We start from the raw sequence: 26,743 nt of genomic DNA on the forward strand, positions 1-26,743 counted from the left end.
CTATTCAATAAGTGGTGTTGAGATAACTGGCTAGCCATATGCAGATCAAACTGGATATCTTCCTTACACCATACAGAAAAAATAACCCAGGATGGATTAAAGACTTAAATATAAAACCTAAAACTAAAAATCCCCTTGAACAAAACATAAAGCAGAACATTCTGGACATATACCCTGGCAAAGGTTTCATGACAAACATGCCAGAAGCAATTGCAACAAAACCAAAACTTGACAAATGGCACCGAAGTAAGCTAAAGATCTTCTGCACAACAAAAGGAACTATCAACGGAGTAAGCAGATAACCTACAGAATTGGAGGTTAGTCCATATTTTACAAACATTATCTGACAAAGGTCTAATATCCAGAAACTATAAGGAACTTAAACAAATTAACAAGGAAGAAACAAATTACCTTAATAAGAAAGTGGGAGTATTAGTGAGGATTCTCTAGAGGGACAGAACTACTAGAATAGATGTATATATGAAAGAGTTTATTAAGGATTATTGACTCACACGATCACAAGGCAAAGTCCCACCACAGGCTGTCTGCAAGCTGAGGAGCAAGAAAGCCAGTCCGAGTCCTAAAACCTTAAAAGTAGGGAAGCTGACAGTGCAAACTTTAGTCTGTGGCCAAAGGCCCGAGAGCCCCTGGAAAATCACTGCTGTAAGTTCAAGAGTCCAAAATCTGAAAAACTTGGAGTCTGATGTGTTCAAGGGCAGGAAGCATCCAGTACAGGAGAAAGATGAAGGCCCGAAGACTCAGCAAGTCTGTCCATTCCAGTTTCTTCTGCCTGCTTTATCCTGGCCACACTGGTAGCAGATTAGATGGTGCCCACCCAGATTCAGGATGGGATTGTGTTTCCAAATCCACGGATTCAAATGTTAATTTTCTTTGGCAACACCCTCGCAAACACACAGAGGAAAAATACTTTGCATCTTTCAATTCAATCAAGTTGACACTCAATATTAACCATCACAAGTCCACCCCGGTCACTTCAACCAACACGCATCTCCTGAAATCACACATAATCTTCAGATAAAGGCAATAATAAAGTCATAATTATGCCTAACATAATACACTTATCCTTTGTACAACCAGAAGCGCACTTAACCTAAATGCTATTACATAAACTTAACAACACTTAAGTGCTGATACGAAGTCTTATGTCACATGATAAATCTTATGTCACATGATAAGAAAAAGAAAGGAAATAAAATGAAGATATTTTCTAAGTACGAGTGTGTACATGCACAAACATGTTCTTAACAAAATGAGGAGGAAATACTCATGAAAATTACAGTCTTCATTTCTGCCACTGGTCACTGGTCACATGGTCATAGCTGGTACTGACGACTACTTTCCACTACCCATTCTGTATTTTCTTTGCCTTCAGCAAGCATCTCAGTGAATTGTGGTTTTTCACCTGATGGAATGACCAAAACTTTCATTCGTGAAGGATCTGAGCCATTTGCAGTCTTGCCTGCATTGGTCTGTTGTAGTTTCCCATTGACTTTAATCACTGGGCATGGTTCTACTAAGAGACACCCCAAGGGATCTTCCGTGCATATTCTTTCTTGCCTCCATTGTGGAGTAGTAGATTGATTTCATCTTGATAGTCCAGGTAAATCACCCCAGCCAACACTAACTCTTTTCTTTCCCTGTTGACCTAGAGGTAGGAAGAGCCCAAAATGGCCAGGTGGTAATCCTAATCTCCAATTTAATGGAATCATTGTTGTGTCTCCTTACAGCAGCATTTCTCCTCTGGGACCAAGACCTCTAAGTCAGCAGAACATAATGTCATGTGAACAGGAAGCAAAAATTTTGCTAGTGGGTAACTAGGGGTGATAGTGAGTAGTGCCACTTCCAATTCCACCCCTTGATTCCTGGACCCATGAATCCTAGCAATGGGAGAAACAGTACCATATATTGGACACTGATTCAGGGCATGCACCACCCTGCAAAGTATTGTCATCTAATTGTGATTGTAACTGTCACTTCAAAAGGCCATTCCACCACTCTATCAATCTGGCTGTTTGAGGATGATGGGAAACATGGTAAGACTGATAAATTGCATGAGAATGAGCATATTGCTACACTTCTTTAGCTGTAAAGTGAGTGCCTCGGTCAGAGACAATGCTGTGTGGAATACCATGACAGTGGATAAGGCATTTTGTGAGTCCACGGATGGTAGTCCTGGCAGAAGCATTGAGTGCAGGATAGGCAAACCCATACCCAGAGTAATTGTCTATTCCAGTGAGGACAGACCACTGTTCTTTCCATGATGGAAGAGGTCTAATATAATCAACTTGTCACCAAGTAGGTGGCTGATCACACCAGGGAATGGTGCCATGTTGAGTGCTCAATTTTGGTCTCTGCTTCTTGAAAATTAGGCACTTAGTGGTGGCATAACCAGGTCAGACTTGGTGAGTGGAAGTCCATGTTGCTGAGCCCATGTGTAACCTCCATCCCTGCCACCATGACCATTAGGCAATGACAGGGGTGGCTGGGGAAAGAGACTGTGTGGTGTCCACAGAACAAGCCATTCTATCCACTTGATCATTGAACTCCTCCTCTGCTGAGGTAACTTTGGCAAGCACTCACAAGGGATACAAATATATTCACAGTTTTTGACCGCTCAGAGAGGTCCATCTATATTTCTTCCCCAAATTTCTTTGTCACCAATTTTCCAATCATACTTCTTCCAAATCCATGACCATTGAAATCATTGGCTACAGCCCATGAATCAATAAATAATTGCACATCTGACCACATCTCCTTCCAAGCAAAGTGCACAACTAGCTGTACTGTTTGAGGTTCTTCTCACTGGGAAGATTTCCTTTCACCTCTCTCCTTCTGGGATGTTCTAGAAAAGGGCTGTAGTGCTGCAGGTGTTCACTTTCAGGTGGTGCCTGCATATCATGCAGAACCATCTGTGAAACAGGCCCTAGCCTTCTCTTCCTCTGTCAAGTAATCATAGGGAACTCCCCATGAGGCCATTGGTGCAGGCTGGGGTAGAGAAGGCAGGATGGCAGGAGTAGAGACCATGGATATGTGAGCCACTTCCTCATGTAACTTACCTGTGCCCTCAGAGCCTGCTTAAGGAAGATCACCTACATAACACTTCCATTTGATGATAGGATGCTGCTGTGCAGTTCAATGATAAGCAGTTCAGGTCACATGGAGACTTGATGACCCAAACATTCATTTATACCAAAGCCCAGTAACAGGCCAAGAACTGTCTTTTAAAAGAAGAGTAGTTATCTGCGGAAGATAGCAGAGTCTCGCTCCAAAATCCTAGAGGTCTCCACTGTGATTCACCTACAGGGGCATACCAAAGGCTCCAAACAGCATCCCTATATGCCACCAACACCTCAAGCACCATTGGATCTGCTGGGTTAATATGGCCCAAGTGGCAGAGTGGCTTGCACAGCAGCCTGGACCTGTAGCAGAGCCCTCTCCTGTTCTGGACCTACACAAAACTGGCAGCTTTTTGGGTCACTCAATAAATGGGCCAGATTAACACATCCAAATGAGGAATGTGCTGCCTTTAAAACTTAAATAGACCAACTAGACGTTGTGCCTCTTTCTTGGTTTTAGGAGGAGCCTAATGCAGCAACAAATCTTTCACCTTAGAAGGAATATCTAGACAGGCCCCATATTACTGGACCCCTAGAAACTTTACTGAGGTAGAAGGTCCCTGGATTTCAGTCAGATTCATTTCCAGTTGCCTGGCATGCAAATGTGTCACCAATAAGTACAGTGTGTTTGCTACTTCTCACTCATTGAATCCAATCAGGATAATGTCATCCATCGGTTTTTTGTTTGTTTGTTTGTTTTATTTTTTGTTTGTTTTTTGAGAAAGAGTTTCACTCTGTTGCCCAGGCTGGAGTGCAATGGATTCATCTCGGCTCACTGCAACCTCCGTCTCCTGGGTTCAGGCGATTTTCCTCCCTCAGCCTCCCAAGTAGCTAGGATTACAGGCATATGCACCACCATGCCCAGCTAATTTTGTATTTTTAGTAGAGACGGGGTTTCTCCATGTAGATCAGACTGGTCTCGACTCCCGACCTCAGGTGATCCACCCGCCTCAGCCTCCCAAAGTGCTGGGATTACAGGCGTGAGCCACCATGCCTGGCCAGCATAATGTCATCAATGTAATGGATCAGTGTGATATCCTGTGGAAGGAAAAAAACAATCAAGATCTCTGCAAAGAAGATTATTACAAAAAGCTGAAAAGTTAATGTACCCCTGAGGTAGGACAGTAAATGTATATTGCTGGCCTTACCAGCTGAAGTCAAATTGTTTCCAGTGGACCTTATGGACAGGAATGAAGAAAAAGGCATTTGCCAAATCAATGGCTGCATACCAGGCATGAGGACATGTTTCAATTTGTTCAAGCAATAAATCCACATCTAGTATAGCAGCTGCAATTGGAGTCACCATTTGAGCTTATGATAATCCACTGTCATTATCCAAGATCTAGCTGTCTTCTGCACAGGCCAAACAGGAGAGCTGAATGGGAATGTGATGGAAATCACCACCCCTCCATCTTCCAAGTCCTTGATGGTGACACTAAGCCCTGCAATCCCTCCAGGGATGCAATATTATTTGTGACTTACTATTTTTCTAGGTAGAGGCAGCTCTAATATCTTTCATTTGGCCTTTTCCACCATAATAGCCCTCACCCTACCAGTCAGGGAGCCAATGTGGGGATTCTGCCACCTGCTAAATCTATGTCTATGCCAATTATCCGTTCTGGCATTGGGGAAATGACCACAGGATGATTACAGAGACCAACTGGACCCACCGTAAATCAAACCTGAGCTATAATTCCATTTAATTACCTGACCTCCATAAGCCTCAACTTTAACGGGAGAACCACAATGACGTTTTGGGTCCCGCGGAATCAACATCAGTTCAGAGCCAGTGTCCAGTAGTCCCTGAGAAATCTGATTTTTCTCCTGTCCCCAGTACAGTTACTCTGGTAAAAGGCTGAAGGTCTCCTTGAGGAAAATGGAAGAAAGATTAACAGTATAAATTGTCAGTAGAGCAGTGGGACCCTACCTCAAGGGGACACTGCCTCCTCTTCATTCAAGGAGTTCTCGGTCTGTAAACTCGTTCAAGTCTGGAAATTCATTGAAGGGCCATGATTCTATATTTTTATAATTCAAATTAGTGTTTTGTTCAATTGACCTGGAAGATTTCTGCTTATACAAATTAAGTAAGAATGCAGTAGGCTTCCTATTAATTTCATTCTAGGAACACTGTGATTAACCAGTGCCAGAGCTCTACACATGTCAGACTATTCTGATTGCTGTTTTACTTCTGCTGTCCATTATGGTAACTATGCTCATGTAGCCTTTGACAGTTGAGTACTGCCACTTTGCCTCTGCCTCCCTGGGATACAATTATTCCCATTGCACTTAAATTTTGTGGTTGAGTGACTGCAGTTCCCACTGTAAGATCTGACATACAGAGAAGAGCAATCACAGAGGTTTTCAAGGATGCAGATGCTGCCCTCACAAATCTATTTTGCAAAGTGTTGGTCAAGGCTTTGTCTTTTGGAACCACCACCCACGCCCTGCCTGGGATGAGTAGGTCTAAAGTGACTAATCCACTCCAGCATTCCAATATCCCTAAGCCTTCGGATCCATCCCTCTACATTAAACCAAGGGAGATCAGACATTTCCAGCATGCTCACAATGGGCCATCTTTTGATCCATATTTCAATAAATTCAGCCTGATCCATCTTTATTTCCCTTCCACCATTATTCCACATCCTTAATATCCATTCCTGTGCCTGTTCTCCAGATTTCTGCTTATATAAATTAGAAAACACAGTCACTTCCAAGATGACCAAATAGAAACAGCGCCAGTCTACAGTTCCCAGTGAGATTGACGCAGAAGATGGGTAATTTCTGAATTTCCAACATAGGTAACTGGTTCATCTCATTGGGACAGGTTGGAAAGTGGGTTCAGCCCACAGAGGGCAAGCCAAAGCAGGGCGGGGCATCACCTCACCCAGGAAGTGCAAAGAATCAGGGGATTTCCCTTTCCTAGCCAAGGGAAGCCATTAGTGACTGTACCTGGAGGAGTGGTACACTCCTGCCCAAGTACCATACTTTTCCTACGGTCTTCACAACCGACAGACAAGGAGATGCCCTCCCGTAACTGATTCAGTGGGTTCCACCCCCACGGAACCTTGCTCACTGGGATGTGGGAGCTTGGCAGGGGGAGGGGCATCCACCATTGCTGAGGCTTGAGTAGGCCGTTCCATGTTCACAGTGTACACAAACTGGCAGGGAAGCTCGAACTGGGCAGAGCCCACCACAGCTGAGCAAGGCCTATTGCCTCTCTAGATTCCACCTCTGGGGGAAGGGCATATCTGATCAAAAGGCAGCAGACAGCTTCTCCAGACTTAAACATCTCTGCCTGACAGCTCTGAAGAGAGCATAGGTTCTCACAGCATGGCATTCGAGTTCCGATAATGGACAGATTGCCTCCTTAAGTGGGTCCCTGACCCCCGTGTAGCCTGACACCTCCCAGTAGGGGCCAACAGACACCTCATGCAGGTGAGTGCCCCTCTGGGATGAAAGCTCCCAGACGAAGGATCAGGCAGCAATATTTGCTGTTCTGCAGCCTCTGCTGGTGATACCCAGGCAAACAGGGTCTGGAGTGGACCTCCAGCAAACTCCAACAGGCCTGCAGCTGAGGAGCCTGTCTGTTAGAAGGAAAACTAACAAACAGAAAGGAACAGCATCAACATCAACAAAAAGGACATCCACACCAAAACCCCATACATAGGTCAAAAACATCAAAGACCAAAGGTAAATAAAACCACAAAGATGGGGAGAAACCAGAGCAGAATGGCTGAAAATAACAAAAACCAGAATGCCTCTTCTCCTCCAAAGCAACACAACTCCTCACCAGAAAGGGAACAAAACTGGAAGGAGAATGAGTTTGACAAGTTGACAGAAGTAGGCTTCAGACGGTCGGTAATAACAGACTTCTATGAGCCAAAGGAGCATGTTCTAATGCATCACAAGGAAGCTAAAAACCTTGAAAAAAGGTTAGACGAACAGCTAACTAGAATAACCAGTGTAGAGAAGAGCTTAAATGACCTAGTGGAACTGAAAACCATAGTACGAGAACTTTGTGAAGCATACACAAGCTTCAATAGCTGATTCAATCAAGTGGAAGAAAGGATATCAGTGATTGAAGATCAAACTAATGAAATAAACTGAGAAGACAAGATTAGAGAAAAATGAGGGAAAAGAAAGAAACAAAACCTCCAAGAAATATGGGACTATGTGAAAAGACCAAATCTACATTTGATTGGTGTGCCTGAAAGTGATGGAGAGAATGGAACCAAGTAAGAAAACACTCTTCAGGATCTTATCCAGGAGAACTTCCCCAAAGTAGGAAGGCAGGACAACATTGAAATTCAGGAAATACAGAGAATAGCACAAAGATATTCCTCGACAAGAGCAACTCCAAGACACATAATTGTCAGATCCACCAAGGTTGAAATGAAGGAAAAAATGTTAAGGGCAGCCAGAGAGAAAGAGTCCTGTTACCCACAAGGGGAAGCCGATCAGACTAACAGCATATCTCTCTGCAGAAACTCTACAAACCAGAAGAGAGTGGGGGCCAATATTCAACATTCTTAAAGAAAAGAATTTTCAACACAGAATTTTGTATCCAGCCAAACTAAGGCCAAACTAAGCTTCACAAGTGAAGGAGAAATAAAATCATTTCCAGACAAGCAAATGCTGAGAGATTTTGTCACCACCAGGCCTGCCCTACAAGAGCTCCTGAAGGAAGCACTAAACACAGATAGGAACAACCAGTACCAGCCACTGAAAAACATGCCAAATTGTAAAGGCCATCAACGCTATGAAGAAACTGCATCAATTAGCAGGCAAAATAACCAGCTAGCATCATAATGACAGGATCAAATTCACAAATAACAATATTAACCTTAAATGTAAATGGGCTATATATACCACAATTAAAAGACACGAACTGGCAAATTGGATAAAGAGTCAAGATCTATCAGTTGCTGTATTAAGGAGACCCATCTCACATGCAAAGATACACATGGGCTCAAAATAAAAGACTGGATGAAGATCTGCAAAGCAAATGGAAAGCAAAATGAAGCAGGGGTTGCAATCCTGGTCTTTGATATAACAGCCTTTAAATCCACAAAGATCAAAAGAGACAAAGAAGGCCCATACATATTGCTAAAGGGATCAATTCAACAAGAAGAGCTAACTATCCTAAATATATAAGCACCCAATACAGGAGCACCCAGATTTACAAAGCAAGTTCTTAGAGACCTACAAAGAGACTTGGACTCCTGCACAATAATAATGGGAGACGTTAACACCCCACTGTCAATATTAGAGAGATCAATGAGACAGAAATTAACAAGGATATCAAGGACTTGAACTCAGCTCTGGACCAAGCGTACCTAACAGACATCTACAGAACTCTCCACCCCAAATCAACAGAATGTACATTCTTCTCAGCACCACATCGCACTTATTCCAAAATTGACCACGTAATTCGAAGTAAAACACTCCTCAGCAAATGTAAAAGAACAGAAATTACAGCAAACTGTATATCAGACCACACAGCAATCAAATTAGAACTCAGGATTAAGAATCTCACTAGAAACTTCACAACTACATGGAAACGGAACAACCTGCTCCTGAATGACTACTGGGTAAATAGCGAAATGAATGCAGAAATAAAGATGTTCTTTGAAACGAATGAGAACAATGACACAACATACCAGAATCTCCGGGACATATTTAAAGCAGTGTGTAGAGGGGAATTTATAGCACTAAATGCCCACAAGAGAAAGCAGGAGAGATCTAAAATTGACAATTAACATCACAATTAAAAGAACTAGAGAAGCAAGAGCAAACAAATTCAAAAGCCGGCAGAAGATAAGAAATAACTAAGATCACAGCAGAACTGAAGAAGATAGAGACACATACAAAAAAATGCTTCAAAAAATCAATGAATCCAGGAGCTGTTTGTTTTTTTAAAGATAAAATAGATAAAATGCTAGTAAGACTAAAAAAGAAAAAAGAAGAATCAAATAGATGCAATAAAAATGATAAAGGAGATATCACCACCAATCCCACAGAAATATAAACTACCATCAGAGAATACTATAAACACCTCTACACAAATAAACTAGTAAATCTAGAAGAAATGGATACATTCCTGGACATATACACCATCCCAAGACTAAATCAGAAAGAAGTTAAATCTCTGAATAGATCATTAACAGGTTCTTAAATTGAAGCTGTAATTAATAGCCTACCAACGAAAAAAAAGAAAAAGAAAAAGAAAAAGTCCAAGACCAGATGGCTTCACAGCTGAATTCTACCAGAGGTACAAAGAGGAGCTGGTACCATTCCTTCTGAAGCTATTCCAATCAATATGAAAAGAGGGAATCCTCCCTAACTCATTTAAGAGGCCATCACCATGTGATACCAAAGCCTGGCAGAGACACAATAAAAAAAGAGAATTTTGGGACAATATCTCTGATGAACATCGATGCAAAAATCCTCAATAAAATACTGGCCCAAACAGAATCCAGCAGCACATCAAAAAGCTTATCGAACACGATCAAGTTGGCTTCATCCCTGGGATCCAAGGCTGGTTCAACATACTCGAATCAATAAATGGAATCCATCACATAAACATAACCAATGACAAAAACCACACGATTATTTCAACAGATGCAGAAAAGGCCTTTGACAAAATTCAACAGCCTTTCACAAGCTCTCAATAAACTAGGTATTGATGGATCATATCTCAACATAATAGCTATTTATGACAAACCCACAGCCAATATCACACTGAATGGCCAAAAACTGGAAGCATTCCCTTTGAAAACCGGCACAAGACAAGGATGCCCTCTCTCACCAGTCCTATTCAACATAGTATTGGAAGTTCTGGCAAGGGCAATCATGCAAGAGCAAGAAATAAAGGGTATTCAAATAGGAAGAGAGGAAGTCAAATTGTCTCTGTTTGCAGATGACATGATTTTATATTTAGAAAACCCCATTGTCTCAGCTCAAAATCTCCTTAAGCTGATGAACAACTTCAGCAAAGTCTCAGGATACAAAATCAATGTGCAAAAATCACAAAAATTTCTATACACCAATAACAGACAAACAGAGAGCCAAATCATAAGTGAACTCCCATTCACAATTGCTACTAAGAGAATAAAATACCTAGGAATCCAACTTACAAAGGATGTGAAGAACCTCTTCAAGGAGAACTACAAACCACTGCTGAAGGAAATAAGAGAGGACACAAACAAATGGAAAAACATTTCATGCTCATGGATAGCAAGAATCAATACCGTGAAAATGGCCTTACTATCCAAAGTAATTTAAAGATTCAATGCTATTCCCATCAAGCTACTACTGACTTTCTTCACAGAATTGAGAAAAACTACTTTAAACTTCATATGGAACCAAAAAAGAGCCCGCAAAGCCAGGGCAATTTTGGGCAAGAAGAACAAAGCTGGAGTCATCATGCTACTTGACTTCAAACTTTACTAGAAGGCTACGGTAACCAAAATAGCGTGGTACTTGTACCAAAACAGATATGTAGACCGATGGAACAGAACAGAGGTCTCAGAAATAACACCACACATCTACCACCATCTGATCTTTGACAAACCTGACACACACAAGCAATGGGGAAATGATTCCCTATTTGATAAATGGTGTTGGGAAAACTGCCTACTAATGCCTCAGTAATGGCAGAGGCCCCACCAAGCTCAATCATTTCAGGTCAACTTCAGACTGCAATACACCATTATTAACTAACACCCATCTCACATGCAATAGGACCCACAGGCTCAAAATGAAGGAATGGAGAAAAATCTACCAAACAAATGGAAAACAGCAAAGCAGGGGTTGCCATTCTAAAACAGACTTTAAATCCACAAAGATCAAAGAAGGCAAAGAAGGGTATCATGTAATGGAAAATAGTTCAATTAAAAAAGACCTAACTATCCTAGATACATATGCACCAAATACAGGATCACCCAGATTCATAAAGCAAGCTTTTAGAGACTTTTGAAGAGACTTAAACTCCAACATAATGATAATAAGAGACTTCAACACCCTACAGACAGTATTAGGCAGATTATCAAAGCAGAAAATTAACCAAGATATTTAGGACCTGAACTCAGCACTGAATCAAATGGACCTGATAGACATCTACAGAACTCACCACCCAAAAGGAACAGAATACACATTCTTCTCATTGCCACATGGCAAATACTCCAAAATCAATTACATAATCAGACATGAAAAATTCCTCAGTAAATGCAAAGGAACTGAAATTATAACAACCAATCTCTCAGACACAAACAAATTAGGAATCAACACTAAGAAATACACTAAAAAAAAAAAAAGAAATACACTCAAAATCATAGTTATATAGAAGTTGAATAACCTGTTCCTCAATGACTTTTGAGTAAATAATGAAATTAAGGTAGAAATCAAGTTCTTTGAAACTAATGAGACAAACAAAATAGCATACCAGAATCTCTGGATTCAGATAAAGCAGTGTTAAGGGTGAAATTTATAGCACAAAATGTCCTCATCGGAAAGTTAGAAAGATCTCAATTTACTAAGCTAACATCACAACTAAAAGAACTAGTAAACCAAGAGGAAACCAACCTCAAGGCTATCAGAAGACAAGAAATAACCAAACTCAGACCTGAAGAAGATTGAGACACGATAAATTATTTAAACAGTCAATGAATCCAGGAAGGTTTGTTTTGAAAAAATAAAAATAAAAATAAGTAGACCACTAGCTAGACTATTAAATAAGAAAAGAAAGAAAATTCAAACAAGCAAAATTAGAAATAAAAAAGAAAATACAAACATTGACTGCACCAAAATAAAAACAACCATCAGAGAATACTATGAACACCTCTATGCACATAAACTGAAACATATAGAAAAAAATAAGTTCCTGAACACATACACCCTCCCAAGACTGAACCAGGAAGAAACAGAATCCCTCAACAGACCAATAACAAGCTCTAAAATTAAATTAGTAATAAATAGTTTACTAACCAAAAACAGCTCAGGAACACATGAATTCACAGATGAATTTTACCAGATGTACAAAGAAGAGCGGGTATCATTTCTGCTGAAACTATTTTGGAAAATTGAGAAGAAGGGACTCCTCCCTAACTCATTCTATGAGGCCACCATTATTCTGATACCAAAGCATGGCAGACACACACAGACACCAAAAACAAAAAAACACTTTAGACCAATATCCTTGATGAACCTCAATGCAAAAATCCTCAATAAAGTATTCACAAACCGAATCCAGCAGCACATCAAAAAGATTATCCACCATGATATAGTAAACTTTATCCCTGGGATGCAAGGTCAGTTCAACATATCAAAATATGCAAATCAATAAATGTATTTCATCACATAAACAGCACTAAAGTAAAAAACCACATGATTATCTCAATAGATGCAGAAAAGTCTTCTAATGAAATCCAACACCCTTCTTGTTTAAAAAAAAAAAAAAAAACACTCTCAATAAGCTAGGTATTAAAGAAACATACCCCCAAAAAATAAGAACCTTTTATTACAAACCCACAGCCAAAATTATGCCAAGTGAGCAAAAGCTGGAAGCATTCTCCTTGAAAAGTAGCACAAGACAAGAATATCCTCTCTCACCAATTCTATTCAACATAATTTTGAAAGCCCTGGCTGGGGCAATCAGGCAAGATTAAAAAATAAAGGGCATCCAAATAGAAATAGAGAAAGTCAAATTATGCCTGTTTCCAGATGACATAATTCTATATGTAGAAAATTTCATAGCCCTGACCCAAAAGTTTCTTCAGCTGATAAAAAACTTCAGCAAAGTCTCAGGATACAAAATGCATGTGCAAAAGTTACTATCATTTCTATACCTCAACAACAATCAGGCTGAGAACCAAATCAGGAATGCAGTCCCATTCGCAATGGCCACAAAAATAATATAATGTCTAAAAATACAGCAATCCAGAGAAGTGAAAGGTCTCTACAAGAGGAACTACAAAACACTGCTGAAAGAAATAAGAGATGACACAAACAAACGGAGAAACATTCCATGCTCATGGATAGGAATAATTAATATCATTAAAATAGCCATACTGTCCAAAGCAATTTATAGATTCAATGCTATTCCTATTAGACTACCACTGACTTTCTTCACAAAACTAGGGGAAAAAAAAGCTGTAGGCATCTCATTACCTGACTTCAAACTATTCTACAGGGTCACAGTAACCAAAATAGCATGGTACTGGTACAAAAACAGATACACACACCAAAGGAACAGAATAAAAAAACCTAGAAATAAGACCATACACCTACAACTATCTGATCTTTGACAAACCTGACAAAAACAAGCAATGGGGAAATGATTCCTTATTCAATAAATGGTGCTGGGATAACTGGCTAGTCATATTCAGAAGATGAATGTACCCTACAACTTAAAGTATAATAATAATAAATAAATTAAAAAAAAAAATTAAAAAAAAAAAAAAAAAAAAAAAAAAGAAAACTGGAGCCCTTCCTTGTACCATATACAAAAATTAACTCAAGATGGATTAAAGACTTAAATGTAAACCCCAAAACCATAACAAACCTGGAAAACAACTGACATAGTTTGGCTGTGTCCCAACCCAAATCTCATCTTACATTGTAGCTCCCATAATTCTCACATGTTGTGGGAGGAACCCAGTGGTGGGGGCAGTTTCCCCCATACTGAATAAGCCTGGTAGTGGTAGTGAATAAGCCTCACAAGATCTGATGGTTTTATAAGGGGAAACCCCTTTCACTTGTTTCCATTTATCTCTTGCCTGCCACCATGTAAGATTTGCCTTTCATCTTCCACCATGATTGTGAGGCCTCCTGAGCCACGTTAAACTGTGAGTCTATTAAGCCTCTTTTTCCTCATAAATTACCCAATCTTGGGTGTGTCTTTACCAGCAGCATGAGGACAGACTAATGCTATTCTGGAAATAGAAATGGGCAAAGTTTTCATAACGAAGATGACAAAAGCAATTGCAATAAAACAGAAATGGACAAATGGGATCCAATTAAACTAGAGAGATTCTGCACAGCAAAAGAAGCTATCAGCAAACAGATGACCCACAGAATGAGTGAAAATTTTGCAATCTATGCTTTTGACAAATGTCTTCTATTAAGTATCTCTGAGGAACTTAAACAAATTTACAAGGAAAAAACAAACAATGCCATTAAAAAGTGGGCAAAGGACAGGAACACTATTCAAAAAAAGACATGCATGTGGCCAGCAAGCATATTTTTTAAAGCTCAACAAAAGATTTATAAAAATGGCAGACAGAAGGGTGGACTAAATTGCAGCTCCCAGTTGGATGGACAGAGCAGCGTGTGGAGACTCACATTGTTAACTTTTGCTCCAAGAACTACTGTGGGAATATACCAGGAAAGCTGTGAGGATTAACAGACCCTTTGAAAGAAAGCAGATTGCTTCTGCAGGACCCTGGAGACAGCCCAAGTACTCTGAGTGCCCAAACTGTGAGAGTGGGAAATGGGAATTGTTTACCCTCGAATACACACCCACACTGGGGAACCTGAAGGTCCAAATAACAGAAGGACTTGACCTTACCTGGAGCTGAGACAATTTGAAGAGCTTAGCAAAATACAGGGTTAGAGGAGGCAGCAGGAAAAGCCCTGTGGGCTCTCTGGGTACCCAGGGAAGCCATTTCTAACTTGTCTCACAGGGGTCCTTGGGGAGGACTGCCAGAGAAACTGGGAAAAAAACACAGGAAGAAGAAAATCTCCAGCTGGACTTCGTGACAATTCCAACCAAATTAAGTTTCCTGGCCAGAACGTAGAAGAGGGCATGAATCTGTTGTGCAGACTTGACAGGTGAGGAAGCATGAAAGCCCTGCCAAAGGAGACAAGTTTTCAGCCTTCGTTGCCCACTGCCTAGAAACAAACTCAGTGCTGTGGAGGGTAGGTGGCACAGTGAGAGTGACACCAGCCTTTTGGGTTGTGTGGATCCTAGGTGATGCCTATAACTGCCAGCTGTCCGCCACTTCCTGGACAACCTGTATGACACAACAGAGGCAGCCATAATTCTGGGAACATAGCTCTATTGACCTGGGAACCACAACCTTATTCCTCACAGCAGCCACATCAAGCCCTGCCCAAGGAGAATCTGAGCTCAGACAGGCCTAACCTTGCCTCCACCTGATGGTCCTTCCCTACCCATGCTAGTAGCTGAAGACAAGGTCATAATCTCTTGGGAGTTCTAAGGACCTGTCCACCACCGGATCCTCCCCTATACTACCACAGCTGATCCTCTCTTGAAAGCACCACTTCCTGGCAGGAGGCCAACTAGTACAAAACTAGTGCATTAAACAATTACAACTAAGGAGCCTCACAGAGTCCAGTTTACTCTCCTGCCACCTCCACTGGATAAGATGCAGGTATCCACAGCTAAGAGACCTGAAGATGGTTCATATCACAGGACTCTGCAGACACCCCCCAGTACCAGCCCAGAGCATGGTAGCCCTGCTGGGTGGCTAGATCCACAAGAGAAATAAAAATTACTACAGTTCAGCTCTCAAAAAGATATATCCCTAGGAAAAGGGGGAGAGTATTACATCAAGGGAGCACCCCATGGGACGAAAGAATCCGAACGCCAGCCTCAAATCTCAGATCTTCCTTCAGACATAGCCTACCCAAATGACAAGGAACCAGAAGAAAAATTCTGGTAAGATAAAACAAGATTTTTAACAACCCCCCCAAAATCACATTAGTTCACTAGCAATGGATCCAAGAAGAAATGGTATGAAGAAGAAATCCCTGAATTGTCAGAAAAAGAATTCAGAAGGTCAATCATTAAGCTAATCAAGTAGATACCAGAGAAAGGTGAAGTCCAACTTAAGAAAATCTTCAGTGAAATGGATAGCATAAATATAAAACAATCACAACTTCAGAAATAAAGGAAAAACTTAGAGAAATGCAAAATGTACTGGAAAGTCTTAGTAATAGAATCAAACAATCAGAAGAAAGAACCTCAGAGCTCATACACAAGGTTTTCAAATTAACCCAATCCTACAAAGACAAAGAAAAATAATTTTATAAAATGAACAAAGCCTCCAAGAAGTTTGGGAATATGTTAAATGTCCAAACCTAAGAATAATTGGTGTTCCTGAGAAAGAAGAGAAATTCAAAGTTTGAAAAACATATCTGAGGGAATCATCAAGGAAAACTTCCCTAGCCTTGCTAGAGATCTAGATGTCTAAATACAAGAAGCTCAAAGAACACCTGGAAAATTCAACACAAAAAGATGATTGCCTAAGCACATAGTCATGAGTTTATCTAAAGTAAGGATGAAGAAAAGAATCCCAAAAGCTGTAAGCCAAAAGAACTAGGTAATCTATAAAGGAAAACCTATAAGATTAACCACAGGTTTCTCAGCATAAACCCTACAGGCTAGAAGGGATTGGGGCCCTCTATTCAGCTTTCTTAAACAAAACAATTATCAGCCAAAAATTTTCTATTCAGTGAAACTAAGCTTCATAAATGAAAGATAGATACAGTCTTTTTCAGACAAACAAATGCTGATGGAATTTGCCACCACCCAGGCCAGCACTACAAGAACTCTAAAAGGAGCTCTAAATCTTGAAACAAATCTTGGCAACATATCAAAACAGAACCTCTTTGAAACACAAATTCAACAGGACCTAAAAAACAAAAATACAATAAATGAATAAATAAATAAATAACCAAGATATTCAGGCAACAAATAGCACAATTAAGAAAATAGTACCTCACATCTTAATGTTAACATTGACTGTAAATGGCCTAAGTGATCCACTTAAAAGATATGGAATTGCAGAATGGATAAGAATTCACCAACCAACTATCTGCTGTCTTCAGGAGACTCACCTAACACATAAGGAAACAAATAAACTTAAGGTAAAGGGATTGAAAGAGATATTCCATGGAAATGGACACCAAAAGTGAACAAACTTTAAAGCAGCAGTAGTTTAAAAAGACAGAGAGACATTATATAATGGCCTTGTCGAACAGGAAAATATCACAATCTTACATATGTATGCATCTAACACTGGAGCTCCCAAATTTATAAAACAATTACTATTAGACCTAAGAAATGAGGTAGAGAGCAACACAATAACAGTGGAGAACTTCAATATTTCACTGATGGCACTAGACAGGTCATCAAGACAGAAAGTCAACAAAGAAACAATAAATTTACAGTATATCCCAGAATAAATAAACTGAACATATATTTACAGAACATTCTACCCAACAACCACAGAATATACATTCTATAAATCAGCACATGGAACTTTCTCCAAGCTAGACCACATGATAGGCCACAAAACAAGTTTCAATACATTTAAGAAAATTGAAATTAAATCAAGTATTCTCTCAGACCACAGTGAAATAAAATTGAAAATCAACTCCAGAAGGAACCCTCAAAACCATGCAAATACATGGAAATTAAATAACCTGCTCCTGAATGATCAGTGGGTCAACAATGAAATCAAGACGGAAATTAAAATATTCTTTGAACTGAACAGTAATAGTCGCACAATCTATTGCAACATCTGGGATACAGCAAAGATGGTGCTAAGAGAAAAGTTTATAGCCTTAAATGCCTATATCAAAAAGTCTGAAAAGTACAAATAGGCAATCTAAGATCACACCTCAAGGGAACAGAAAAACAAGAACAAACCACACCCAAACCTAGTAGGAGAAAAGAATATAATGAAGATCAGAGCAGAACTAAAAGAAATTGAAACAAAAAAATTCAGAAGATTAAATGAAATAAAAAGCTGTTTTTTAAAAAAAATAAATAAATAAAATTGTTCGATCATTAGCAAGAGTAACCAAGAAAAGAAGAGAGAAGATTCAAATAAGCTCAATTAAAAACAAAAATGAGAGATATTACAACTGACACCACAGAAATACAAAAGATCATTCAAGACTACTATGCAAACATTTACGTGCATGAACTAGAGTACCTACAGGAGATGGATAAATTTCTGGAAATATGCAACCCTCCAAGCTTAAATCAAGAAGAATCAGAAACCCTGAAGAGACCAATAATAAGTAGAGAGATTGAAATGGTAATTTTAAAAATTACCAACAACAAAAAAAAAGTCCAGGAACAGACAGATTCACAGCTGAATTCTATCAGACATTCAAAACAGAATTGGTACCAATCTATTGACACTGTTCCACAAGATAAAGAGAAACTCCTCCCTAAATCACTCCATGAAGTCAGTATCACCCTGATACCAAAACCAGGAAAGGACATAACAAAAAAAGAAAACTACATACCAACATCTCTGATGAGCATAGATGCAAAATTCCTTAAGAAAATACTAGTTAACCAACTGCGTGCGGTGGCTCATGCCTGTAATTCCAGCACTTTGGGAGGCCGAGGCGGGCAGATCACGTGAGGTCAGAGTTTGAGATTAGAATGGCCAACATGGAGAAACCCCGTCTCTACTGAAAATATAAAAATTAGCCAGGCAAGGTGGCAGATGGCTGTAATCCCAGCTACTCAGGAGGCTGAGGTAGTAGAATCGCTTGAACCCAGGAGGAGGAGGTTGCAGTGAGCCAAGATTGTGCCATTGCGCTCCAGCCTGGATGACATAAGTGAAACTCCACCTCAGGAAAAAAAAAGGAAAAAGAAAGATAGAAAGATAGAAAGAGAGAAAAGGAAGGAAGGAAGGAAGGAAGGAAGGAAGGAAGGAAGGAAGGAAGGAAGGAAGGAAGAAAATAGTAGATAACCGAATCCAGCAACATGTCAAAAAGATAATCCACCATGATCAAGTGGGTTTCATTCCAAAGATGCAGGAGGATGCTTTAACATAGGCAAATCAATAAATGTGATACACTACATAAACAGAATTAAAAACAAAAATCACATTATCATCTCAATAGATGCAGGAAAAGCATTTGACAAAATCTAGCACATATTTGTGATTAAAACCCTCAGCAAAATCAGCATACAAGAGACATACCTCAATGTAATAAAAGCCATCTATGACAAACCCACAACCAACATAATACTGAATGGGGAAAAGTTGAAAGTATTCCATGAGAGAACTGGAACAAGACAAGGAAGCCCATTCTCACCACTTCTATTCAACATAGTACTGAAAGTCCTAGCCAGAGCAATCAGACAAGATAAAGAAATAAAGGCCATCCAGAGCCGTAAAGAGAGAGTTGAACTGTCACTGTTGCTGATGATATGATTGTATACTGAGAAAACCCTAAATACTCCTCCAAAAAGCTCCTAGAACTGATAAATTAATTCAACAAAGTTTCAGGATACAAGATTAATGTACACAAATCAGTAGCTTTGCTATACATCAACAGTGACCAAGCTGAGGACCAAATCAAGAACTCAACCCTCTTTACAATGGCTGCAAAATAAATAAATAAACAAAATACTTGGAAGTATACCTAACCAAGGAGGTGAAAGACCTTTACAAGGAAAATTACAAAATACTGCTGAAAGAAATCATAGATGACACTAATAAATGGAAACACATCCCAGGCTCATGGATGGGTAAAATCTAATATTGTGAAAATGACTGTACTGCCAAAGCAAGTACAAATTCAATGCAATTCCCATCCAAATAACACCAACATTCTTCACAGAAAGAAAAAACAATTCAGCCCACATAGCCAAAACAAGACTAAGCAAAAAATACAAATCCCGAGACATCACATTACCTGACTTCAAACTATACTATAATGCCACAGTCACCAAAACAGCATGGTACTGGTATAAGAATAGGCACATAGACCAATGGAACAGAATAGAGAATCCAGAAATAAACCCAAATACTTACACCCAACTGATCTTCAATAAAGCAAACAAAAACATAAAGTGGGAAAAGGACACCCTAATCAACAAATGATTCTGGGATAATTGGCAAGCCACATGTAGGAAAGTGGAACTGTATCCTCATCTCAGGTTATACAAAAATCTACTTAAGATGGATCAAGGACTTAAATCTAAGACCTGAAACTATAAAAATTCTAGAAGATGGCCGGGTGCGGTGGCTTATGCCTGTAATCCCAGAACCTTGGAGGCCAAGGTGGGTGGATCACCTGAGGTTGGGAGTTTGAGACCAGCCTAACCAACATGGAGAAATCCCATCTCTACTAAAAATACAAATTAGCCGAGGGTGGTGGCGCATGCTTGTAATCCCAGCTACTTGGGAGTCTCAGGCAAGAGAATCGCTTGAAACCGGGAGGCAGAGGTTGCAGTGAGCCGATATCGTGCCATTGCACCCCAGCCTGGGCAACAAGAGCAAAACTCCGTCTCAAAAAAAAAAAAAAAAAAAAAAAAAAAAACTAGAAGATAACATCTATAAAACCTGTCTATACATTGGCCTAGGTAAAGAATTCATGACCAAGAACCCAAAAGCAAATGTGACAAAAACAAAGATAAATAGGTTGGACTAAATACAAAGATAATAGGTGGGAATATTAAAACAAAAACCAAGATAATAAGTGGGACTATTAAACTAAAGAGCCTCTGCACAGCAAAAGGAAGAGTGAGCAGAGTAGACAGACAACCCACAGAGTGGGAGGCAGTTTTCGCAATCTATGCATCTGACAATGGACTAATATCCAGAATCTACAATGAACTCAAACAAATCAATAAGAAAAAATAACAAACAATCCCATCAAAAAGTGGGCTAAGGACACGAATAGACAGTTCTCGAAAGAAGATATACAAATGACCAACAAGCATAAAAAACTGCTTAACATCACTCATGATCAGGGAAATGCAAATCAAAACCACAATGCTATACCACCTTACTCCTGCAGGAATGGCCATAATCAAAAACTCAAAAAAATAATAGATGTTGTCGTGGATGCCATTGAAAAGGAACACTTCTACAATGCTGGAGGGAATGTAAACTAGTATAAACAATATGAAAAACAGTGTGAGGATTCCTGAAAGAACTAATAATAGAACTACAATTCGATCCAGCAATCCCACTACTACACATCTACTCAGAGGAAAAGTCATTATATGAAAAAGATACTTGCACATGCATGTTTATAGCAGCACAATTCACAATTGCAAAACTATGGAACCAGCCCAAATGCCCATCACACGAATGGTTAACAAAATTGTTATATATATATGATGGAATACAACTCAGCCATAAAAACAAACGGATTAATGGCGTTCGCAGCAAACTGGATGGAACTGGAGAGTATTATTCTAAGTGAAATAACTCAGGAATGGAAAACCAAGCATCGTATGTTTTCACTCATAAGTGAGGTCTAAGATACGAGGACGCAAAGGCATCATAATGATAAAATAGACTTTGGGAATTCAGGGAAAGGGTGGGAGGGGCATGAGGGATAAACGACTACAAACTGGATTCAGTGTATACTGCTTGGGTGATGGGTGCACCAAAATCTCACAAATCACCACTAAAGAACTTACTCATGTAACTAAATACCACCTGTTCCCCAAAACACCTATAGAAATAAAAAAATTTAAAAATTAAAAAAACTTTAAAAAGAAAAGCTAATTTTCAAAAGAAATCAAATTAATCAACCAACTTCTCAATTTAAAAAACTAAATGAAAACAGTTTACTATCACTCAGAGGTGGGTTTAGTTTTATTTTCTATTGTCATCTTTTGAGCATTGTAAGTTATGAAAGAGAGTTGGATCTATAGCACTTCTCACATAGGCCTCTATGTTCCTTCAACCTAACAGTGCCCTCTTCTGGCTTCATGATTCACATTCAGCTGATTTATTGATGTTGGAAAAATGTTTAACGTGAAGATGATGGGAAAAAAACCTGTTTTGAAACCTGGAATAACAAAGGTTTTAGGTCTCCTTTTTAATATAATGAAAACAAACAAAATTCCAGTTGCAAGTATAATAGTGATTTCCAGCAGCTGGAAGGAGGGTAAAATGGAGTTGTTTGATAGGTATGGCAAAGTTCTGGAGATTGGTTGTACAACAATGAGAATATACTTTACCTTATTGAACTGTACATTTAAAAATTGTTAAGATGGTAAAGTTTATATTATGTATGCTTTACCACAAAGCATAAAACGAACAAACAAATAAATAAATAAATCTAACTGTGGTATAAATAGTCCACGTTGATAGAAGCAGCTCTAAGTTGGGACTGTTTTCACCTCAAGTCAAATGTTTACCATAAATTAAACCTAGCTGGAGTTGATAAAATTTTTAATTCCTGTTACTTTACTAAGTAGGCGCATATTTCTCTAAATTTGCTAAAATTATCGCTACTGAACAACTTAATTGCAACTCTTAATGTCTTTAGTCTTGAAGATTTAGAGACCTATGTAAAAAGACTGTGAAATTGTTACTTCATTTACTTTAATAAATAATAAAATATTCTTCAGTTTCTAAAAAATGAAGACTCCAAGGTCTGACTTGTATATCTGAGTGGAAGGCATAACATTTCACTGAGATGAAAGAAAAAAAAAAAACTAGGAAAGGAGCAAATTTGGTGGATTAATGATAGACCAATGGTTCTCAACTGGGGACAATTGTGTACCCCAGGGACATCTGGCAATGTTTGGAAATCTTTTTGGTTATCACAACTCGAGGAGTAGGGAGTAGTACTGGCATATAGTTGGTAGAGGCTTAGCTTAGGACATTGCTAAATGGTAAACTCTGGCCACCACTACAAAGATAGATTTGGCCTCAAATGTCAATAGCACCAAGGTTGAGAAACTGGGTTAGAATCTTCTTCGCTGACTTTGACCACTTTTTCTCAGCATTTGCAGCAGACTTCTTTTCTTCTATCTGTCTCTAATTATTCAATATTCTGTTTTTAGCTCAATTATCTTTTCTTTAGATTTTCTCTTGGGAATATCATCCATTCTCTTGTCTTTAACTATCACCTCTATGTTGCTGACTCCCACATCAGTATGTCTAGTTCCAACTACTCTTCTAGCTCTAAAATATTGCCTCTCTCAATACCTCCCTCACATCTTTTCATTAAGCTACAGCTACATCTGACTTTTCTGTCTTTATTAGTAGCATTTGGTACAAAACCACGGGGTCATTTATTTCCCAAATTTTTAGAGTACCTAATTTGTGTAAAGGGCTGTGCTGGTTACTTGGAGGAAGGTAGAAGGGTGGAGATAAGATAGTTATAGTAGTAAATGCTTTACATGTATTAACCCTGGTTATGGAAACACTTTTGCAAGGAAAAAATTATGGCCTGGAAACCAAAGTTCCAGGAATTTAAATAATTACTTAAAGAGCTCAGAGCTTGTAAACAGCAGAGTTTAATAGGCACTTCTACTCTGGCATTAAGGACTAAGCTCTCTCCATTTAAAACAACAAAAAACAAACAAACAAAAAACACTGAGGACAAAGCTGAAAAAGTGTGATCTAGTTTGTCCATAGCTAAAGGGAGACGGATGTGTAGGCTATTTTAATAATGAAGGTCTAAGAAGTTCCAGAAGCCTTTTCTTCTGAGACACGTGGTACTTTCTTCTGGTTACCATAAATCATAGAATATAACATATCATCAATGGTAAGATGGGTCATTATTTTCCATACCTACAAGAAAGGAAAAAAAAGCTGTCAACTAAAGTATAGTGTACCATGAATTGTTAGGTCGCAGAGATTTCCTAGATATTCAAATTTGGGGAAAAATATAGTAAGCCTTCAAAAATTACAAATTTGCTTAAAAAATAAAGAAAAAATGATCTTAGATTCTATGACATACGGTGAATTCGTTTTCCACATTCAATTTCCATGGTTAGTGCTAGTGTGCTATTCTGCACTTTAGTCAACTTACATGTTTGCATATTTCTTTTTAAATGTTTGTAGCTATTTTCATAGCTCTGTGATGTGCATCTGCAGCTGGCTTGTAAAGCTCTTCAATAATTTCTTTGGTTACCGCCCACCCCTGCATCCCTCCCACTCATATAAGCCATTCAGAGTTTACTACTTAAAGGTAAACTTGAATTTCTTCATATCTTAAAATTGCATAAATTATATGAAATTCTCAATAAATTTATTTACATTTGGTGGGGGTGGGGCGCGATGGAAAAACACTATATTAAATAATAACATCGGTTTTTAACACCCATCCTAATAGAAACGTTAAAATAGAATGGGGTAGGGAGGAGGGGTGGAGGCGGAGAAGGGATGTACGTCTCAGGATACAGGAAATACGGTAAGAGCGAAACAGGAGGAAGCCAGCTCTGTGCCTGGAGGGGACCCGCCGCCATCTCAGGTCTCTTGGCTTTGCCAGGGCCCACCGGAGAAAACTGAGGCCCCGTTTCTATAATCCTTATGGGAGACCAACCTTGTGCCTCCGGGAGATCCACTCTCCCACCTGGAAACGCACGGGAAGCCAAGCCTCCAAAAAAGCGCTGCCTCCTCGCTCCGCGTTGGGATTATCCGGAAGGAACTCCCAACGGAGGTAGTACCACTCTACCCTCCGCACCTCCTCCTGCATCAGCCGGCCTGAAGTCGCACCCTCCTCCTCCGGAGAAGTAGAGAAATAAATTTCTCCCACCGTAAACCAGGTCAGATTCTTTCTCATCTAGGTCATCTAGGCTCTTTGAAACTTATTTGTGCATTCTCACAGATATCCTCCCCCTTTTCCCTGTTTTTTCCATGATTTCAAAATAGAAAGAAGAACATGCAGGGATTAAGCAGCTCTTTCACAAAATACGCTTGAGTGAAATGGTGGATATTTAATGACATTAAATAATTATTTTTAATATTTTAGATGAAATACTTGTAGTTACATTTTCTAAGAAATAGACTTGAATGTTCTGATTTGCTTGAAAGTAAGTCATTGGTGCCAAGGTGGAGGGAAGGTGTAATAAAAATGTTCATGAGTTGATAATTTAAAGCTGGATGATGTATATGTGGGGATTTATTGTATTATTCTCTCTACTTTTGCGTGCCTTGGAGAAATTTTTTATTTAAAAAAACAATGCCTGGTTCAAGACCAATAACAAGCATCTATTGAAGGCCAGCCTTCCGAAGTGTATGTCTTTCTCTGTGTAAGGCAGGAGAGTTGAATAATTTTTTTTTTTTAAAGCAACAATGTGATAGTCAAATCCAAGTGCCATAATGTTTGCTTGTTCAAGGTATTCAGGAAGGGTGGAGGATGGACAAGTCACTGCCTGGTAGTAATCATGAGCTATCAAAAAGGAGGGGGTGGGGCAGACGCGGTGGCTCACACCTATAATCCTAGCATTTTGGGATGCCGAGGCGAGCAGATTAGGTCAGGAGTTCGAGACCAGCCTGGCCAACACGGTGAAACCTCGTCTCTACTAAAGTTAGAAAAATTAGCCAGGCGTGATGGTGGACACCTGTAATCTCAGCAGCTCTGGAGGCTAAGGCAGGACAGTCGCTTGAACCTGGAAGGCAGTGGTTGCAGTGAGCCGAGATCACGCCATTGCTCTCCAGCCTGAGAGACAATAGCAAAAAACTACGTCTCAAAAAAAAAAAAAAAAAAAAAAAAAAAAGGAAGGAGGAACTTTGGGTGGACATTAAAGGTTGAGTGACATCTGTCATGTGGAGGGGCAGGGAATGCTTTTCAGTCTGAGGGTTTCCAGAGAAAAGGCAGAGTTTTTCTGGAAACAGCTTGGCTATAATTTTGAATCTACAAGAAGGACTTAGGAGGTGAAGATAAAGTGCTTCAGGGCCTTAAATATTATGCTGAGCGTATACTTCATTCCAATATCCATCAGGCGATACTATTTGTATTTTAAGATTCCTATTCTTACTATCAGAAAAGGAATCTCTGATATTTAGATGAACTTTATAGAATGCAAAATATAAAACTGAATCTGACCCAAGTTTTATAGATCCTTTTAATTCAAAGGAGAGAAGCATCTTTTTTTCATTCGTGCAGTAAACCTTTATGAAGCCCTTGCAATGGGTAGGAATTATTCTGAGAGCTATAGGGGATGGATGGCCAAGGCCTAGTACATAATAGGAGTGAAACAGATATTTCAATAAACAAATCAATGAATGATGGGACAGCATTGGTGACCAAAGAAGTTTTAGACATTGGGTTCGTTGGTAATGCATAGAAAAAAAAAAAAAATAGAGCTCTATTTTACTTGAAAGCATCTCCCTGTCATTCCACACAGCTTTACTGCTCACATGTTTACAAACTCTATTCAAAGGGGTGGTGGAGTGGAGGGTTGCAGGGTGTAGGGAGAATATTGCGCAGATAGAAAACAAAAGAGCAACCCCCGGCGCAGTGGCTCACGCCTGTAATCCCAGCACTTTATGACGCCGAGATGGGCAGATCACTTGAGGTCAGGAGTTCGAGACCAGCCTGACCAATATGGCGAAACCCGTCTCTACTAAAAGTAAAAAAAAAAAAAAAAATTAGCCGGGCATGGTGGTGTGTGCCTGTAATCTCAGCTACTCGGCATGCTGAGGCAGGAGAATCGCTTGAACCCAGGAGGTGGAGGTTGCAGTGAGCTGAGATCGTGCCACTTACCCCAGCCTCGGTGACAGAGCAGGACTCTGTGCAAAAAATAAATAAATAAACAATTTTTAAAAATATAAAGAAAAAAAAGAAAATAAAAGAACAAAACAATAAGTGCAAGAACTACGTAATTTCCCCTCCAAGTGATTCAAATCACTGAA

The 26,743-nt window shown here is 39.4% G+C and overlaps 1 protein-coding gene and 1 long non-coding RNA gene across 3 annotated transcripts in view; one reads left to right on the forward strand and one right to left on the reverse strand.

Moving 5' to 3' along the window:
- Positions 1-477: 477 nt before the first annotated feature.
- LOC135969089 (uncharacterized) lies at positions 478-5,003 on the reverse strand. The gene is made up of 2 exons (XR_010584170.2): positions 4,845-5,003; positions 478-4,175 (listed from the first exon to the last, which is right to left on the reverse strand). It is a non-coding gene; the product is annotated as an uncharacterized lncRNA (long non-coding RNA).
- A 19,317-nt stretch (positions 5,004-24,320) lies between these two features.
- The window catches only part of NBDY (negative regulator of P-body association), a 109,631-nt gene continuing 107,208 nt past the window's right edge, over positions 24,321-26,743 (forward strand). For both annotated transcript variants that reach the window (XM_065538053.1, XM_074030297.1), the window contains exon 1: positions 24,321-24,651. In XM_065538053.1, coding sequence (XP_065394125.1) covers positions 24,416-24,622 — 207 coding nt within the window. In that variant the 5' untranslated portion in view covers positions 24,321-24,415 and the 3' untranslated portion in view covers positions 24,623-24,651. The remainder of the gene's footprint in view (positions 24,652-26,743) is intronic.

Source organism: Macaca fascicularis, chromosome X, assembly GCF_037993035.2.
Source record: "Macaca fascicularis isolate 582-1 chromosome X, T2T-MFA8v1.1".
In the NCBI taxonomy this organism is placed as follows: Eukaryota; Metazoa; Chordata; class Mammalia; order Primates; family Cercopithecidae; genus Macaca; species Macaca fascicularis.